General features: G+C 33.0%; 3 protein-coding genes across 4 annotated transcripts; all 3 read right to left on the bottom strand.

Moving 5' to 3' along the window:
* Positions 1–431: 431 nt before the first annotated feature.
* LOC134261911 (unhealthy ribosome biogenesis protein 2 homolog) lies at positions 432–2070 on the bottom strand (the record flags this gene model as incomplete). The annotated part of the gene is made up of 4 exons (XM_062744298.1): positions 1832–2070; positions 1528–1631; positions 807–972; positions 432–530 (listed from the first exon to the last, which is right to left on the bottom strand). Coding segments are annotated over exons 1-4 (388 nt in total), but the record flags the coding sequence as incomplete, so codon positions are not given.
* LOC134261912 (unhealthy ribosome biogenesis protein 2 homolog) lies at positions 2009–8408 on the bottom strand. Its single transcript, XM_062744299.1, has 9 exons — positions 8344–8408; positions 7697–7847; positions 7314–7440; positions 6833–6964; positions 4511–4654; positions 3299–3429; positions 2860–2983; positions 2497–2577; positions 2009–2077 (listed from the first exon to the last, which is right to left on the bottom strand). The coding sequence occupies exons 1-9, from the start codon at positions 8360–8362 to the stop codon at positions 2009–2011; spliced, it is 978 nt and encodes a 325-aa protein (XP_062600283.1). The 5' UTR covers positions 8363–8408.
* Positions 8409–14786: 6378 nt separating this feature from the next.
* Positions 14787–17465, bottom strand: LOC134261913 (uncharacterized). Of its 2 annotated transcripts, none has more exons than XM_062744301.1 (2): positions 17326–17465; positions 14787–15660 (listed from the first exon to the last, which is right to left on the bottom strand). In XM_062744301.1, exons 1-2 carry the CDS (start codon positions 17346–17348, stop codon positions 15297–15299), a joined length of 387 nt encoding a protein of 128 aa, XP_062600285.1. In that variant the 5' UTR covers positions 17349–17465; the 3' UTR covers positions 14787–15296. The 2 variants fall into 2 exon arrangements, with proteins under 2 accessions (XP_062600285.1, XP_062600284.1); XM_062744300.1 differs by lacking the exon at positions 17326–17465 and adding an exon at positions 15763–16162.
* Positions 17466–20289: the final 2824 nt, after the last annotated feature.

Genomic DNA, 20289 nt, shown 5'->3' on the forward strand with positions numbered 1-20289 from the left:
TCTTTTTTTTCAAACTCCATCATGAGCATTTTAAAGGGCCCCTGATTCAAACAAATTAAACCCAAACTGAATGGTTTCATTCTACTTTTAATGCATAAGAAATCAATGCAATGATGAATAACATGGCTCAACGTATGTTCTTTAAAATTCATAGATCTTGAGTGCATTGGCATAATTCTTGAATTTCATATAGAATTTCTGAAGATACCATATGGTTTAAATAAATATCAAACCCATAACTATGGTATACCTGGTAACATAGGTAAATGAATATGTGCATCAGTGTATTTTTAAAAATTTTTCTTGCATAAAACATGTCCCAAATACAGTATTAACTAAAAAATTTCTCTTTTTTTATGTGGGGTGGGAGGGGGGGGGAAAATTAGCCAACCCTTAATACCCCTTTTTGGGCCACGTAGATGGAGACACACCTTCTGTCTGCAGACCAAGCAGCAATTCAGAAATTTCTTTCAGAAGGAGTCCCCAAACTTCTGTGATAACAGCTTGGGGTAACTGCTCCACAACCTCTCCTAACCTGTTTCAACAGAATATACATGTACAACATACAATGGAAAAAAAATTCTTAAACAATAGATATGCATACTAAACACACCTTCCAACAGGCTGAATGAACATTTTTGCATCACATAAATCTTCAATTATTTTCTTCCCATTTAGTTGAAGATGAATCATGCTTTTCTTAAATTGATTCATCAGTTGTATATAAACTATTTCTAAGAAACTAAACAGGACAATGTCAAAAAGACAAAATGAGCTGCACACAAAATGACAGAAAATCTACTCACCGTAGAGCAGTCCCCTGGAGAACACTGGATCCTGAGAAAACCCCGCCCCTCTGACAGCAGTCAACAATAAACTCAGCAGCTTAGGAACCTGCCTCAGTTTGGAGTAAGTCTGAAGTAATTTGGCTAGAAAGCTATCCAAGGAAGTCAGTAAGTCCCTATTCAGCACCTATGTTAAAGATAAAGATATTCAGATAAGGTTAAACTTTCATTACTTGAAACATTTCAAATACTCGTGCATGGATATGTGACAGTGAGTTGAAAGTGCTATGTCTGTTTCCTTATTAGTCCCCTACCGGTGAAACCAGAGGAGACTATAGGTTTCCTGTGAGTCTGTCAGTCTGCCTGTCTAGTTTCCATCTGTCCCTTTGTCAGTCTGTCCCACTTGGTTTTCCACAATTTTTTTCTAAACGCTTGCAGATATTGAGCTGATTTTTTGGTATATGTGTGTATCTTGTTTTAATTTTCATTCTTTTTGTGATATGAAGAGGCCAATGAACTCATTCTTCCACAAAATGTAAAATTCAAAGTAAAAACAACTTAGCTCTTCTTAAACTGCAAAATCAAATCCCCAAGAAACAACTATATTTTAATCGAGCCACTAAATTCTGACCCCCTCAAAATAAGTGATTTTAAGTTATCTGCAAAATATGCCAAAATTATAAAGCCTTGTCCAAAACATATTGCTGACTTTAAAATTTCCACACTTGGCCTATTCACTTACCTCAAACCAGCCTGTTATAAATACTTCTGACATCTTAGTCTCTAGAATAGCATGATTTAAATTTCCCAAATAAGCTCTCCAAACAGGCATAAAACAATGAAGACCTACAAATTAAAAAAATTATACTGTAATAACCATATAGTAATTAGGAAAAGTAGACATTAATAACAAACACCGATCCTAAGAAAAATATCTCAGCTACAAAGCTACACAATGAATGTAAGAAATTTTCAGGTAATGAGCATCCTGAGTTACAGATTTAGATCAGTCAGTTTAAGGGTTCATTCCAGCTACTGGTACTTACTGTTTGCTTTGTAAAACATGAATCAGAATATGGCCGTAGAACTTGTATTGGATGTTGCCATCTGAGGCATCCTGGGGTTGACTGTAAATGTCATGCTTCAGTAAACTTCTCAACAGGGGAGATAACACAGCCACCACTTCCTGTTGATCTAACGATCCTCCCAGCTCCACACTGGAATCACTGATCCCGATGAGATGACAGATGTGGACAAACAGGTGGAATCCCGTCAGCGCTTTCTCTCCATGACTGTAATACACAATAACACTGTAACTAAGTCAAGTCTCTTTACCTAGCAAAAATCATGACACTAAGCCACCTTTAATGTGTGCCGAATGTGCTCTTAAAATTTTCCCCTGTATCAAAAAAAGGGAAAAATCATTTAAAATTTTTTCAATTGAGTAAAATAAAATTTTTTTTTAATAAAAATTCATTACTGTTTAATACATGTTACTCGGGAAACAAAAAATAAAAATGTAAGAACTGAAATTCTAAATTAAAATAAAGATGGTTTTCCTTTTCAATGTTTTCAAATAAAAAAAATTTTATTTTTCCCTTTTAAAAAATAGGGGGGATGTTTACATGTAAAAATTTTAAATTAATGCATCAAAAATTTATGCTTGAACACCATTTGAGAACTTTAACCCATTTTTTTTAAACTTACCCACTTCTGTGCAGGAAATGGTCAAAGAAGCTACCAGGTACTGACTGACAATCTTCTGAGTATCTGTGTCATTCCACTGTTCCTTCTAAATAAGATACTAAATTACTGCAGAATACAATCCATCATCAACTGTCAATGTAAAAAAAACAAAATGTTACATCTGCCTTTAAATAAAATATATTAAAGTTACTTTGAACACAGACACTGAGTACATGTAATACCCTTTCTTTACCAGTAAACAAGACCTAACACTCACTTTTCAATGCCAGTGGAAATGTATCGAACAAAAAAAATCAATATAAAAAAATTATAATAAATAAATCATACGTAAAACAATAAATAAATTGAACTGAATATTGTGTTTTACCTTTTTGTTAAGAAGACTTGATAAGGAGTGAAACAGGCTCTCGATTGTCTTAGAGATTTTGTGCTTTCTGTCGTCTTTTCCTGCTACAGCTGACAGGAAACTCTCATAGAAAGGGTGGTGTTCTCTGTGTAAACATGTAAACATCAAAGTTATGGACAAAAGAAATGTAGATACTTCTGAGTAAACTTCTGGATCATATGAACCTTTGCATTTAAAATTATAAATGTATATTCTATGTCAAGGAAGGAAGAGAAAATTTAATCTTTAATTACCCTAAACAATACTTTTATTTAATTAAATAAAATTTAACATGTTAGCTTTAACAGCAGGTTTAAAAGACATCAGCATTTAGAATTTGAAAAAAAAAAGAATCATATTTTAAAGAAAGTTAGTTCAATTTGCTATAGTAAAAAGATCTATAACTCTGTTGATACTGTACCTATGAAACAATGCCTGATCAAGGATGCCATTTAGATTCTCCACCGAGTTTTTAAGCTCTGGACATTTCTCTGCCAAACTTCCAAGCAACAAAGTAGAAATAAGTAACCGTTCAACCACAGACTGGAAAACCTAGAATGATCAACATACAGACATTATATAGAATACCCACATCATGTTTTCTCTTTTTTCATTTTCTTTTTATTCAGGGATTAGAACTCAATCTAATCCTCCTACTATAACATCAGCTAACAAATATACATAGACATTTTGTTGTTGTTGTAAGGACTTTCGGAGTAACAGGACGTATAATTTCAGCTTGCAATGCATATTTTTCTTTAGCTAATAAATAGTTAACTTCATAAAAATAACATCTTTATTTAAAACACATTATTAAAAATGTATCGAACAAAAAAATCAATATAAAAAAAAATAAAATAAATAAATCACTGTAATAAAATAAATAAATTGACACTTAATTTTCATGGGATAGTCAATATCAATAACTCTTTATTAGCGAAACAAAACTTTCATGGATTATGGGTATTGCTCTATAATCTTTAAGAATACTAATATATCCAAAACTTAAATTTTCTTGAATAAACTGTTTCATGTAATTATGCAAAAATAAAGTTCTCATGCATAAAAAGTGGTTTACAGTATTAGAATAGAAGGAAACTGCAGCTTTGACTTTGTCTTAGTTAATATTTCTCAGAGAGATATATAACTGATACTGATTGTGTCAAAAATGTATGAACCTATCTGTTATTACAACCCATAGTGTTCTTTTTTTAAAAACAGGATGCTTATTATATTTACCGTGAAATAGCTCTATAAATCTTTTTTTTGATGCTTTAAAAGTACAGTGAATTCTGAAATTAATTTCAGTGTATCTTACTTGCTACTCTTTTAATCCTCTGTGTGCTGCTCTGTACACTTCATTACAATAACATATATATTTCACAATAACATACTATGAAATCACTAATTTTCATGGGGGGGGGGGGGGGTAATTTTCGTTGTTTTCAGGGTATGAAGAGACTTATGAATTTATGTCCACCAGGAAATGCAATTTTTCAAATATATCACTACTAAACAATTCTTCAACCATGAAATCAATTCCCCATGAACCAACATATTTTCATCAAACCACGAAGACTTGACCCCTCGAAAATATGTGATTTTACAGTATCTATTTAACCTGTTGACCTACCTTTGTTTGCTGTGGGTGTGCCCTTTGAGACACACTGTAGGTGGCTGTACATTTCTGTAACAGCTGAATAAGATCAGAGGAAACCAGTCGTCCATCCTGGATGGTTCTCACAATTAATAGCGATACATTGCCCAGAAACTTCACCTGGAGATAGAAAATATTGTAAGACTTTGTTATTTTTTATCCTCCTTTAAAGAAAATGTTCATACTCTACATAAATCACACAGCTACATGTATACTGGAATTACAGCTTGTGAATCTTTCATATCTTTAAAATTTCTGAGGAGTATGTATTGTAATTTAAATAAATGCTTGAATACTGTTTATTGATATAAAACTGTCTTAAAAGCATTGACTGCTGGGTCATCGTTATTTTAATTTAAGAACAAAAAAATTGAAAATTTGAAAATCAGGATAAATTTAAATAGTACAATCCTCAGTTTAACTTGGACTTTTAGTAAGGTGTGGCATTCTCGACGTTACATAATTACCATCTGAAATTTACACAGCTTTCATTCACTGTTAAAATATATATGGGATAGAAATTTGGTGAATGTCAAAGAGTGTAGAAATTAACCAATACAGCTTATTGTACGGCAAACAACAATTTAAAGTTCCTGATGTTATTAATTCTTTAACCAGTGAGAATCTATTCTATTCGCCAGGGTTCGACACTAACGGTAGACCGGTGGCCCGAGTCCACCAAAAAATTGGAAGGTCCACCAAATGTTCAGGACTAGGTGGACCGTCGGTCCACTTAAAATCTATACACCATATTTAAAGACAGTGAAAAATTCCAGGGTTTCTTTTTCTTTAAATCGAAATCCGTAACTCAAATTATTAATTCCTCCATACCTTTATTATACAAGAATTAAATATACATGTAAAAAAAATATTTAGGTAATGAGGGGGGGGGGCAAATAACTCGATATATTTTACATGTAAAATTGATAACTCCAATATTAACAATAATATTGAGACGCAAGAGCATTCAACTGGTCCTTGAATGAGCATGAAAAATCCGTGACAAATTAGCCAGTCTCTCCTCTGTTTACGTAATCCACAGAAAGGTGTGAAAATTACACTGGGTAACAGGAAATCGCTTCACGCCTGAACGCACACTGTTGGAGATAATTAGAATTGATTGACAGCTGCACTTATGCATTGTTTTTTTAAATAGATGTTCAAACAGGCGTAATTTACATTAAATGAACTATTGCAGTTTCATTTTCTTTTCTTGATATACATATTATATCACTACTTATTCGAATAAATAATAAATTTAAAAAATAATTAATTAATACAGATACATGTACCTATGTCAGTTTTGCACCGTAGTAAAAAAAATGATCTAGCCATGGATACATGAAAAATTCACTTGTTTAATAATTGAACGAATTAATTAATAATTGGAGTTTTAAATTTAATCTACCTGTGGAAGTGAAATAAATGCAGGTTTTCACCATTGTAACTTAATGATAATTATTAAAATATTTCTTTGGTTTATAGATTAATAGTTTTTTTTAATTTTTACAATATTTCTGATAAAAAAAAATCTGACTAGTCCTTAATATTGATTTGATTCTGTTGACTGGTTAGATTTATGCTTTATTGGTCTGTCTGGTATCGATATATATTAAAGTTAGTTTTAATTAATGCCTTGTGTAATGTTTCATTCATTAATTCAATCATTTATAAAGGTCCACCAGATATTAAGAAGGTCCACCAATAATTTTTGACAAGTGGACCTGCGGTCCACCAAGGTAAAAAAGTTAGTGTCGAACCCTGTTCGCCATTTGACAGATGCTTATTGAGTAGCGCCAAGGATGCCACGCCTTACTGAAAGTCCAAGGTTAACTGAGAATGGTACTAATGTGTTCTCAATCTTGATAGTAACAAGAAAACATTTGCGATATCTGAAGATTGGGCATATCCAGAGGAAAATTATTAAAAAATATATTGTTGGAACTTTCAGATCACTTAAACATATTTTTGCCATTTGAAATATCAGTGTTTGAAATACCAAAGTTCAACTGTATTTGTTTTCTAAATCTTGGAGTGTAATTCTGGGGACAAAATTCAAATATTTGATCACTGTCTCATTTTTTTTTTCAAAACATAATAAATGAAAACCATACAAAAAGGTTGTAAGGGTGAAGGTTTCAATGGTTTTCCCTAATGAACACAAAGGCAGAACTTGGCTCCTGTGTAATTGTAATAAAGAATCAGTACATGCACAGAGCATAGATTCTTTCCTATTTGTTCACAAAATTATTCAAAAAAAATCCCAAGAGATAGTCTAAAGAAAATAAAAATACAAACCAGAAAATCATATTTTGAAGTAAAGACGTAAGATAAGGTTGGAGACTTTATGATGGCTAGGGCACATCCTACAATGTTTGCTGTACAGCCCGAGGTCTTCTCATACTCCAACAAAATGCTGTCACATAAGACCTACAAAATAATTTTCTAAAATAACAGGGGTATTGAAAAGTTCTGAAAATATTTTCATAAAAAGTCACTCATCTAACAAAAGATAATGAGTTTGTCATCATTGATAAAAATTTTACTTTGCTGAAATTATCTTTATTTTAGTTTAGTCATATATGGTCAATTTACCACACATTCATCAATATGCAGGAAATCCAGAGGGTACTTAAAGTGCCCTATTATTAGCAGAGTGAATTTAACTGACAAAAGAGAGCAACAAATGATATTACATAACACATGTGAGTCTTAGTAAGACAATTGTTGATATAATAAGGTCAACATTTACCTAAAATAACATCTATAATATCTTTACCTGACTTATGGAGGGCTTGATGATGAGAGTGTGTCGGAAATTAGCAGGTACATGACATTTTTTCGTCTGTAGAATTTCATACAGACACCTCCACACAAGACCTGTCTCATCCTCTGTCACGTTACTCCTGTGTGGCATTCATAAAACATGAAAATTTTGAAAATTATGTGATTCGGTGTAAATCTAATATTTTTAACAGTTCTTGAATGCATTTACTGTGATACTTAGTTGTTGTTCTTTCAAAAATTTGAAATCACAATTAACTTTAACCGATGAAAAAAGAAGAAACTGAAAAATAGTGAAAATATATTACATACTAAACTCTTTACTTTTTGATTGATCAGCTTGATACTAATATCTTTTTTTACATTGAATCTATTTACCTTTTCCTGTTTAAAAGAAGACCGCCAAGAAAATCAATGAGGACTTGTTCTTTGTTTGGGAAAATGACTTTGTCTGATAACCAAGCAAATTTAGTCAGCTTCAGGCGATCCTTGATGTCAGTACTTCTGTCTTTAAGCTTTGTATAAATTCCTGGGAAAAAATCATGAGTTTGGATAGTTGCTTTGAAATCAATCATTAATAAAATGATGCAATATGTGCATCTTTTGTGTATCTATTTATTATATTGACCTTGTCCCCCTCCTGCCTGTTCTGGGAACTATCTCTGACACACATTGTTTTGATCTAGTACAGTAGTACCTTATCAAATAAATTAAAAATACTGACAAGTTAAATAAGTTGCACACATATTCCTTTTTGAAAATAACTTAAACCAGGAATCTTTAGATAGTATTCTGTACATAGGACACGGCTCCCGTTTATTTGTATAAAAATAAAGGAAATTCGGATTGCAATGTACAGTTTATGTTAGGCCTTATTGCTCAAATAAGACAAGAAGCACATAAAAGTTTTAGGTATATTTTTATTCTTAGTTGTTTGTTGAAACATCTTTTACCTTAATTGTTCTGAAAAAAATCTACACGATGGTTAAAATGTTGTAAACAAAAACCCCATGTGGAACACAAACCTGAGTAAATGTTTGCCATAATCCAAAATTATCTCCATACACAAGAGAGCAACTTCGATTGGTTGGAAAAATTAGAGTGCTCTCCCGTTGATCATTAAACATTTGTTAAAAGGTATTTTTTCTTGTCATCTCAGTTTTTTAAACAGTGTAATTTCATTTATTCTACTATTGGCTTGAAAAGATTGATTTTCTGCGATCCTGTTGTAATTTAACTGCCATATAGACTTGTTTTCAGCACTGTAAAGGTTCTACCAAATTACAACTTTTATTATATGAACATATGAAAACTTGAAGTGAAAAGTTATCAAAAATAGAAGTGCACAAAACTGCAAAATGCAGATCAATTTTGAAGCGAGGAATTTGTTGATTGGATTTATAGAATAATAGTAAAATGAATTTCTTTCCAAATTGTACCGATCTTGTAGAGTAGGCTTTCCCCCTAACCCCCCCCCCCCTTCCTGGAAAACTGGCTCTAGAGTAGGATTCCCCCCTGGGATTTCCCTTACGGAAAACTGATTCTATCTAGAGCAGGATTTCTCTTACGGAAATCCCACACCAGGGTCAATTTTCCGGGGGGAATCCTACTATGTGTAGTAGTTATAGAGTGAGATTTTTCCCCAGAGCCAATTCCCCCTATAAAATATAATTGCTGTACTTATGTTTTGAAGGGGAGAGGGTCGGTACATTGTTACAAGGTTCCCATCTTTATAATGGTGACCAGATGTATTGAATACGAAGAATGAAAATGAAAATATTATATTTCATTTTTCTCAGCAACTGTAAAACCATTTTTTTAATCAAAGAAATCGGTGAAACCAGAGGAACTATAGGTTTACTCCGTCCGTCTAACTAGCTGTCCCTCTGTCTGTCCCAAACGATTTTCCGCACTTTTTTTCCTAATTGTTTGAAGATGTTGAGCTGATTTTTTTTGGTATGGGAGTGTATCTTGATGAGTTGAAGTTCAAGGTTGCATTTTTTTCAACTTCAATATTTTTTTACGGAATAACGACCTTTCGGCTTTTCAAATTTTTAGGGTTTTCCGCAATGTTTTACTAGATGAATGGAGATATAAAGCAAATTTTTAAATTGTGAATTTCCAGTTCGCATTTCGTTCCACTTACTAGTAAATGAATTTACGGAATAATGGCATTTTCAATTTCTAGCTAGACTACACTTGCCGGTAGGGGACAAGTGTTGATAAATAATGCAATACTCTCAGAATTGTTGTTTCATTGTACAATTAAAATATAACATGTCAAATACGAAAATACTTAAGGATAAATACACAAACAAACCTTTTTCTTTCACAATTCAGATATCTTTGCTAAATTAGTTGCCTCTCTCAATGTAGAAGTGATATTTCTTTAGTTTGGCTAAGCCAAATACATACTATGATTATAAAATTCTTACTATATAGGTCGAAAAACACTCATTTACCACTTAAAAATCAGTTTGTCATTTACTTCTTTCATAAAAATATTGCGGCTGTGGTTTATATTGACTTTATAACAAGTGGGGAAATCCAACTCTGAGAAAGAAAGAGGGGATATTTGGCTCTGGTGTGAGATTTTCCCTCGGGGGGAAATCCTACTCTGAGAAAGAAAGAGGGGACATTTGGCTCTAGTGCTTGGGAAATCCTACTCTAGAGTACAATTTCCGGGGGTGAAAGCTGAATATGGGGGAAATCCTACTCTGACAACGCCGGGTCAAATCCGCTCCTCTCAGCTTTTATCAGTTTATGACATACAGGACGCTGTTATCAGTGTTAATACTGAAATGAAAAAGATGAATATAATGCACAGTAATCGAAATTAGAATAAAAGAAACTAAAATCAATACTTATCTGTGAACGGGGCATTAAACATGGATCCTGGAAATTCCATGCAGAGGTGGGATCAACCTGGATCAATTTCAATTAAACCTGGCAAAGCATATCCTTGGAAAAAGGGAATTCAAATGGAGAGATAATTAAGAAAATCAAGAAAATTGTGAAAATTGGATCAGGCCATTTAAAAAAAAGCGTCCTCTCTTGAACCACCTGGCCAGAAAAGATTCAAATCTCATAATACGAAGGCTTTCTGAAATAGCGTAGATTCAGATTTGTTCAAACCATGACCCTTGGGACAGGATGGGTTCACTATGGGCAGAGAAAATTTTACATGGGTATCAAATGAAATCAAATTTTAAAAATATTCTTCTCATAAACAGCAAATTCATCACTGGTCATATTTATATGAAAGCATCCCCAGGAAGTGTAGATTTAATGACCCAAGGGGTAGGGTGGGTCATAAAATGACCATTAAAGTTTTACCTGGGTTTAAAATGTTTGTAGGAAAAATCTTTAAGAATCTTCTCAAGAACATCAAACAGCTATTTATATATGAAATAAATAGACGTAATTACAAGATCTAAGTAATTGTATTACAAGATAATTTTCGTCTCTTTTGTGAAGTCTAGCTTTCCCAGTGCAACGTGCATCTGGAAATGTACGAGTATATTACACGATGAACGTGGAGCCCCTGGGCGTTCCTAATACTCTATGACTAAGTATGTTTTCACATTGTTGCAAACTTTGAACACAATTACGCTGTACTGCACAGAAGCCGAAATATTCTGAAAAAAACATGCCTATATGTTTATACAATACAAAACACACATCATTCGAGACTCAGAGGGTCTTATCAATATGTTTCAAATGCTTAAAAATCATCACGCACACAAGTCCTATGTATTCTCTTCCAGGTTTTCAAAAAGATAATTAACTAATGCATTACAGGTTCATATTATTCTGGACACACTAGCTGAGAACAAGGCCGGATTTCGATCTGTCAGCCTCTGTCTTTGTCCGGTGTCTCTACAGACAATGAATGACCAGTTACAAATAATAGCCACCAAGAACTCCTCTGAGAGTGCCATAATCTGGTCAGTTTCGTTTGAAGCAAATATTTTGCACGCATTTGAGGAGATGGTATGCTATGAATGTCGCCACTGGTGTAAATCTAGCACTCTCAAGTGAAAGGCAAAATGGTCGTATTGCAGATGTTTCCTATAGCGATTAAAACAATAATTTTCTGAAATAAGACAATTCAAGTGTAAGTTCATCGCGTCAAACGCAGCAACAGTGAGTACGATACTGCCATATGAAGGATATGATAGTTATTGGTAATGTGTAAAAAGCATTGGTTTTTAATCAAACTGGATTTGAAATAGCACAACAATGACCCTTTGACCTTGACCTAGGAGTCTGACCCAATTATTGAAAACATTTACCCGATGATAACTTTTTATTTGATGCCTGGGCTTGCATAATTACCAGGTATATCCAAAAGTCATTTCTTTGGGTAACAACATTTTTTTATCTCTTGACCTTGGAGTTTGACTTGCATTTGAGAAACTTTAACCTTCGCATTAGGCTGCCATACGGGGTTATCAGTTTTCACAGACTCATTTTGTTTTTTTCCTGGTTTTATTATATTTCAGTTTCGTCTGCAGTAAGTTTTTAAAGATAGATTTACGTACTCTCAATTCATATAAAATCTTTGACAAACCTGGGGAGGAAATGAGTACAATCATGTTTATTCGATAAAAAGTTTGGTTATTTACCTATTTCTAAACGTTTTGTATTGTAAATATTTCATGTATTTATGGTGTTTTATATAAACATGAATATGAAAGCTATCAACCGAAATTTTCTTAATGTATGTTTCGTCTAAAAATCAAAATTAATTATGATTTGCACAAACGGTAAATGCATATCCCCATAAAAATACAATATGTATAAAAATTTGAAATGATTGAGTAATTAGCTTTTGAAACATTGCTTATAATCTTTTCTTATTTTCAGTGTTTAAAGTTTAGATTGTTGGAGGTAAAAATGTGGAAATAGGTGAAAAGTTGCGCAAACAAAGGGACACGCACTTCATACATATAAGTATTATTTAATTCTAAGTTGATGGTGACATTTAAATCGATTATATATGCATAAACCTGTATGAATATTCTCATACATTTTTTATTTTTTCATTTGTACTTTTTGAAATATTAAATATTATTTTTGTTCATAAAATTATGAGAATTTTTACAGTAATTAAAAAAAGATAAAATTGATGGGAAAAAATGTCAAGATTTATGTTATGAATTGACATTAAATTTTCTTTTGATTTTTAATTTCTTAAAATCTCATTCCTATTCCTTTTTTATACCTTTATTTCCAAAATTTGTAAAATGAATGTAAATCTAAGATAACATTTTAAAATGAGGGAATAGAAGGAATTATGATTTTTCAAACGTTGGAATATGTGGAATACAAGACCTTTGATTGTTTTCAAGCAAAAACCCAACTTTCAAAATCAAGACCAATATTATAATAAAGGGTGATTAAAACTGAAAACGCAGCTTTTTGGGGGTTGGGGACTATCACAAAATTAAATATTAAAAAAATATGTGGAAAAAACATCGATAATGCTTCATAGTAAAACATAGAAAATGATATACATGTACATGTTTTGTTGTTGTTGTTTTTTCAAACATATGAAACTATAGCTAAGGGCGAAGTTCAGTTTTAATAATTCGGCGGAGGGGGGTAGATAGTTTTAGTTTTTATAAAATTACGGGTCCTTTAAAAGTGCACACCATTGTTGTATAGACCAAGGCCTTTTCATCCTTTATTTGCATCTCGAAGCATCTCATTACCGTACTCCTAATGGTCCGTTTGACTCATAAAACATTCATCTAAAGATACATAACTTTAAGCGATCTGTTTTGTAACAAAATGGTAGATTGTCCGCAGATGTTGCACCCTCCATTATTATGGGGGATATAATGTGAATTATTCCGTTTGATGCATTATACAGTTCATTACATTCACAACGGTATTCAGAATGTTTGCGAATCGATATAAACCTTATAGTCATGGGAATATAAAAACAGCTGCAAAAGATCTTAACTTCGATTATTTTCACAATACTTTTAGATAAGCGTGCCATACTTTGACAAGTGGAGTTGAGAGACCTGTTTTACCTTACTGAATCATATGTGTTTTACCCTGCTTACACATATTTAAAAAAAATGAGAAAATGGACGTCGACCCTTTCCAATGATAAGCTGCACATTTTGAATATTGGAGTAAATGCTCATCACTAATTTTCTATGAAAATTAATGGATTTGATTTTATCCCTGTAATTTTATCTGAATTCTATCACGTATTTTATCAAAGTGAGAAGAACATGTAATAAGAATTCTGCAAAAATTAAAATACTATAATAAAACAACCACTCTTTCTTTTTTTCTTCGCCAGCTGTCAACTGGACGCAGATCTCTATCGATTTCTTTGGGGGAAAGGATGGACACAGGGAAAGGAAGTCTTCTTATCACATAGCTTCTTTCCTCCGGAACAAACGACAATCGATGCTATGACGTAATCTTGCTGTATTTTATGATAAACTTGTCACTTATCTCGATGATCCGTCCAATCGATGACTAGGAACTCGAGCCCCTTCAGCCAGTCAGTATATCCATGTTACCAAAATATAAAGCCTTACGTGTCTGTAAGGAAATCAGAAAACCAGACAGGCACTTATTCTACAGCTACGGACTGTAATGAGCGTTTGAACAACATTCGGACATACGAAATGTCGATACTGATAAAACCAGTCGCTCATCACTTTATGATTGAAGAATGCATCACATTTCGCTTTTTGATTACTTTATGTCTCTTATTTAACCCATAGCTTTGAAATTACTACTACTACACCTAAATATACATGTATATGCATTGTTTTCATATGTTGGCGAAAAAAACTCATCGCAACGTTAAGAATGTGGCAGTGAAGAAAAAGAAGTGAAGATACGAACAGAGCTCACATTTACATCTTTCTGTTAATAACTTCCATGTGTAGACTGTTAGTGGAGGAGTCGAGGGGAGACTTTTTAAAATATATGTCATGTATCAATATGATATGTTACTTGGTTATATTTTAAAACCAAGTAACATATCATATTAATACATGACACTAATTTATACATGTATATTCACATTTCTTAGTTATTTTTCATGTATATTTTTTTAAGATTTAAGACACAATGTGCACAAATGTGGCTTTAATGAAAAATCAGTTAGACACGTCTTGATGACTAAAGGGTTATTAAATTTGAATAACTGGACATTTTGCAGCCAAAAGTAGCGGACAGCTTTGTAGTGGAACACCAAGGTTACACATACAAGGCAAACGAGTCAGGAATGTGTATCTATTAGGTTAGCTAATAGCTAGACTAGTTGGGCTATTTATTTATAAGGGTATGTGAGCCACTATTTTATGAAGGATTAGCTATAAAGTTATAAATATTATCAGAATTTAACCTAATATACCGGCATTATCATGTTCATGCAGAAATGTACAATGTTTCTGGATACCAAGGCCTTCAATGATTCAAGACAAACCAATTTTTCAACAGGAAGCAATGTATTAACTTGCACAAATATATTACATCAAAATAACAAATGACAAAAATATATCTTTCATGAAATAATATTTATACTTCAAACTGACTCTTCTTTGATTTTCATTTGCATTTTCCTCTCACAGATCACATATATCGACATGTGTAGTGTAAACGATTCATATTAAGGAATTCAAACAAAACTGTATTCGTTAAAGCGGATTTCTGATTTTCATATACTGGGAGACTGGATCTGACAACAACCATGCATTCGTTAAAAATGTCGTCTGCTCACAAATTCCCCACACACAGGAAGCAAAAATTGAGTACTCAATATGGCAATAACCAATGACATGCTTCGTTACATGGGCGACATCCAATGATAAGTACTGTAACATGACCTGCACAAGTGAATTTTTGGACGAATCCTGAATGCACCCGGTAGTGGTTGTATGACATCATTGCACTATAATCCCGGTGTTAAAAAAAATAAAACACTAAGACACTCCATATGCTACATGACACTGCAACACTTCTTTTGTTTTTTCTTGTCCTTGAAATTAACATCGTTAACAACATTGGGTTCTACCTCCAGTTTTACAGATTCTGGCGTCACGTTTTTATCCTCTACTCCATTTTGCTTTGGCTGAATACTGACCGGTGAAGACTGAGATTCGTTCACTTTAGTCTGAGTTAGGCTTTCCTCAAGAACTGGCTGGGCGCCATTAGAATTGTCTTTGCTTACTTTGGAGGTGTCCTTCTCCTTGTTATCGTTCAGAATGAACGTATCACGAACGATTGTAGCTCGTTTTAAAATGTCTTCTGCTTCTTTGCACAATTCACCATCTGGTTTGAAAGGATTGTCCCTGCTCTCTAAGCTAAAATGACAAGAAAATCATTCATTAGTACTTGTATGTAAAATTTGAAAGCCTGATTTAAAATAACAAATACCTAGTTAATTAATAAATACACAGACACACCATGAACTAGGGTAGCTATATTTCTCCATCATTAATAAAGAGAATCATCATTTGTATGTTGGATAAAACAGAATTTAAAAATGCTGCAAGGTAACTGTTCCCTGCTGACGTTTCAGCATTTTAAATCCTATGGTATCTGAGGAGAAGCCTTCATAAAACGGATCATATTGTCGACCCCAATCAATTGACGGAGGATCTGATTTGTCTTTGGGCGGCTCTATCTTATCTATTTTTGATGCGAACTCCGCATAATAGAGCATATGATGTATCTGAATTTTCTTGCTTATGTGTTATTTTGTAATTCCATAGATTTCCGGTTACATCTACTAATCAATATGAAATACACAGATTCCGAAGAACGGCGGGTAATCAATAAATGGCATCAACAGAGATGAAATTCCAGACTCTGTTCATCTGGAAAAATCTCCATAACACCACTCAGTAGTCCACGCTCTTCAAAATTTTTTTTCTATATTACGGATCCTTCCGCTTCAAAATAGTTAGAAATGATTTGTTGCCAAAAGGCGACTTCCACAGCGCAGTAACAAGTGTTACATCTCTCACACCCCTTTGCTGTTACTTGCGGTGTAGCGGAATTAACATCTGTAATCAGATAAGCTTGTAATAAGAAAAGCCTCGATTTGTTTGGCTATTTCAGCCCTAGGGCTCTACTTATTACCAGCTATCTCCTAACTTCTTTTCAATATATTTTGTCGATAAGCAGGTAAATGACACCTTGTCATTCTAACGTGTTTACATTTTCCGCTTCCTGTTGTTCTCAATTAAAATTTAATACTGTAATATGTATAACATGACAGAAAGTCATTATTACATGTAGCATCTTTTTCCTTAAGGACACAGATGACTTTACGTCGCTTGCAAAATTATACGACTAAAATAGGCGATTTCATTTTTACAGAAGTAGGCATTCAAGCAATGTAATGACATGTTTATAGTTTATTGTACCAAAAGCAAGCAAAAATTGCAGAATTCTGTACCAATCCACACATTATATATTTCTTATGTTTTCAACCGTTAAGCGACTATGACATGCAACATAATAGTCTAATTACATAAAAAGATTAACATCTAACTGCTGTAATTCAAATAGAGCATAAGGAAGATAGGAGAGAAAATGTTATCTACACAATTACGACTCTTGGTACATAAAACGGGGTTGGTATGCTCCTACAACGCTTAGAAACAAGACCCAAACGGGGCAAACCACAGCACCAGACGTAATGCCTTACACGACAGGAAGTTTCCGCCCGAACTGATAAGAACAACGAACGATAGAGTCTGGCTGCAGAGGGTTATCATAAGCTGCTATTTTACAAAAAGAACATACTAGACCAAGAATGCAGTCGAAAACTAGAGAGAGAGAAAAGTATCGGACATAAGAATTAGTTAAAACACACTCACTTAAACCAAGAAATCAATAAAATAATTCCCCCCAATCAATACACTAAGCAGGACGAATTAAGTAAGAGATACATTAATCGATGTAAAGAAATGGTAGGGTCAGAAGACCTGCATTGTTCGCCATTGGATAAGGTGACCTACCTCCCTTCACGCGTGTCCTCCATAGTACCACTCCAAGACAAACCTACAGAAGCATCAATATGTGTTGTTTCTATGGTAACTGCAGAATTTATGTTAATCTAATAACTACAACTGTCACTAAGTCGTTGCATACAAAGTAGTTATCCTCTGACAAAAAGACGGCAGGCAGTCCGTGTTGTTTACACTGCGGAACCTGCCTCCTCCTCAGAGCTAACCACTTCTACAGCGCCTTGAGCCACCGTAAGTCACGCTTCATCTACGACCCCTATCGGCGTTAATCATTCACTGTTTTGCCTGATTCTTTCACATAAAATAGCATCACTCTTATCACCTTTACAACCCGTTAGAGGAAAACAATACTGTGCATATAATGACCCTTGCTACGGCTGCTGAAAAGAGTGAATCAATTACATGCCGGGCGTTGTGTAACTCGGAAGGTCTTGCTATTTTTCGTATTTATGCACGATTACATGTTATTCGCATGTAATTAGAAACAGAGACACATGCTTCGTTCTACAAGGCGTCAACAAACGATTATTTCATGCACAAAACACTGCACCACATGGTATTACTCAACAACACAATCTCTGGCAAATGATATCGAAGCAACAACTTTCAGGTCAATAAATTATACAAAAACAATAATCTTTGTACGTTTTTTTTTCTTAAATGGAAACAGTAGGAAACCTATTAATGTTAGCTCAAAGCCTATTTCGTTTTTTGATTACATTCACTCTGCGACCTTACAGCACCATGATTCGACACCGATCTTTAAACATATTTCACAAATGCTTCAAAAGTATATATATAATAAAATGAATGTTATATACGATGCCTTTTCAGTTAGTTAGTTAGTTCAGACTTCAGTTCTTTTTCTTGTATTTCATTAACCTTTATTCCTGAAAAATTATTTGATTTTCTTCATGTTACTAAATTATTCAAATAAATGATCATGAATTGCATATATAAGATTTGTAAAGACTGAAGAGTAAATGGATCTACAGTGCATGATTACATGTATATTCCCTGTACCCAAAAGCTGATGCCCTCAATTGGAAAACAAGCCTAACAGATCACGTGATAAAAATATAAATATGACATTTGTATATTACATTGTATTATTATATTTCGCGTATATTTTTCAAAACTTAATTATAACCTTATCGTTATGTCAGTGTAAACAAAAGAAAGTCCGTTCATGTCAGTAGTTGATTACCTTGAAATGATAAAGGAAGCTTTAAACACCAGTGGAACAATGGAGCACGGTTTGATTTGTTTTGAAGATGTAAAGTGTACAGTTGTACACTTACATGTTCAGGAAAACGAAGCATTACTAAACAGAAACCGCTGTTACTTACAATAGGAATATACAAGCAATGATGATCTTGGTCTTATATCAAATGTGGAGAATACTTAATCTTTATTCAAATAGTATAATTTACTGTGGATATTAACTTACAAGTTTGTATCAAAGAGCAGATCACTCTAACAGTATTAAACTACTTGGTATATCAAAGGATACGAACTCTTCAGCATGTAATGTTGAAAGCTACCTTAAATTCTCTTTACACAAAGGAGTTACGATTCGGTGGTATATTTATGCAGGTAGAGTGATCTGTCCGAAGAAGAAATATAAAACATTGAAATGTAGCTTACTAAACAGATCATATATTTGCACGTTCCCAAAGTTAACAAGTGATTACTTTTAAGCAAAACTTATTTGTCTTAGAAAACTTTTCCCCTGGAAAAAAAATTTTCCCCCAAAATTTTTTTTTTGCAAAGGGGGTCCCGAGGATGGCAAGGACTAAAATAAAAATGAAGGGTTTAGTATTTTAAAAATTATAGTATGTTTTAAAAACTTTTCAAAGAAAAAACAAAAAACGGTTTTAAACAATAGCAAGTTAAAAAAAATGCATTAGTAACTGTTTTAAAAATTCCACGGGAAAATAAACCCCCAAACATTAAGAAAGCCCCCAAAATTATAGAACGATCCAAAAATTTGGAAATTAAAACTTTAGCATAAAAAAATGCTCCCCAAAACAATTTCTTGCAAATTCCCCTAACATAAAAAAAATTATGGAATACCTTTAAAATTCACATTCTAACAAATGAATTTTCCCAAAAAAACCTGGCCCAAAATTTTTAAAAACAGTACCTTTTAAAAAAAATTTGCAAAATTTTCCAAAATTACACCAAAAATTTTTTAAAAAATTTCAATTTCTTTAAAACATTTTATTTAAAGGAAAAAAATTGCCAAATATTTTTTCTTTTACTGGAAAAGTTACGCAATTTTAAACAATTTTAAAGAAAGAAAATTAAGATAACGGAAGTGAATTTCTAATTTTAAATTTTTTACCAAAAAATTAAATATTTTAAAGAGAGACAGAACCCTTTTTAATTTAAGGAATGGGGTTTGTGAAAAAAGTTTAACTCCCCTGTTAACCCACTGCTTACAATTCTTAGACAAAATTTCTTCCCAAACCCTCAAAAAAATTTAATTTGAAACAAAGTTATTTTTTTAAAGAAAAATCCCTCAAAATAAAATTGGGGTTTTCCCAAAGACAGGAATTTTTTTTAAAAATAAATACAACCCCGATTCCCAAATCCCAAAAAAAAAGCAAAACACACCCAATTCTTTTCAATTGCTTTCCAACCAAAGGTATTAATTGGGTTTTAAAACATTCACGAAAAAATTTCCCCAAATTTTAAAACCCGAAAAATAATGCTTGCTTCCCCTTTAAATTCAAAGCAACTTTTTAAATTATAGAAAAAAAAGGCCCCCAAAACCTGGCCAACCCTTTTTCCCAACCACAAACAATGTTTCAAAATGTCCCCGGGGGGGTTGCCCCCGGGGAAAGGGGCAAATTTTTATAAATAAGTCCTTTTTGTTTCCGGCCTTTTCATCGTTAAAAAAAAAAAATATTAAAATTTTTGTCAAGTCCAAGATAAATTTTTTTAAAATTC

This window comes from Saccostrea cucullata, unplaced genomic scaffold (assembly GCF_032062105.1).
Source record: "Saccostrea cucullata isolate Sc308-1 unplaced genomic scaffold, CSIRO_AGI_Scuc_v1 ctg11717, whole genome shotgun sequence".
In the NCBI taxonomy this organism is placed as follows: Eukaryota; Metazoa; Mollusca; class Bivalvia; order Ostreida; family Ostreidae; genus Saccostrea; species Saccostrea cuccullata.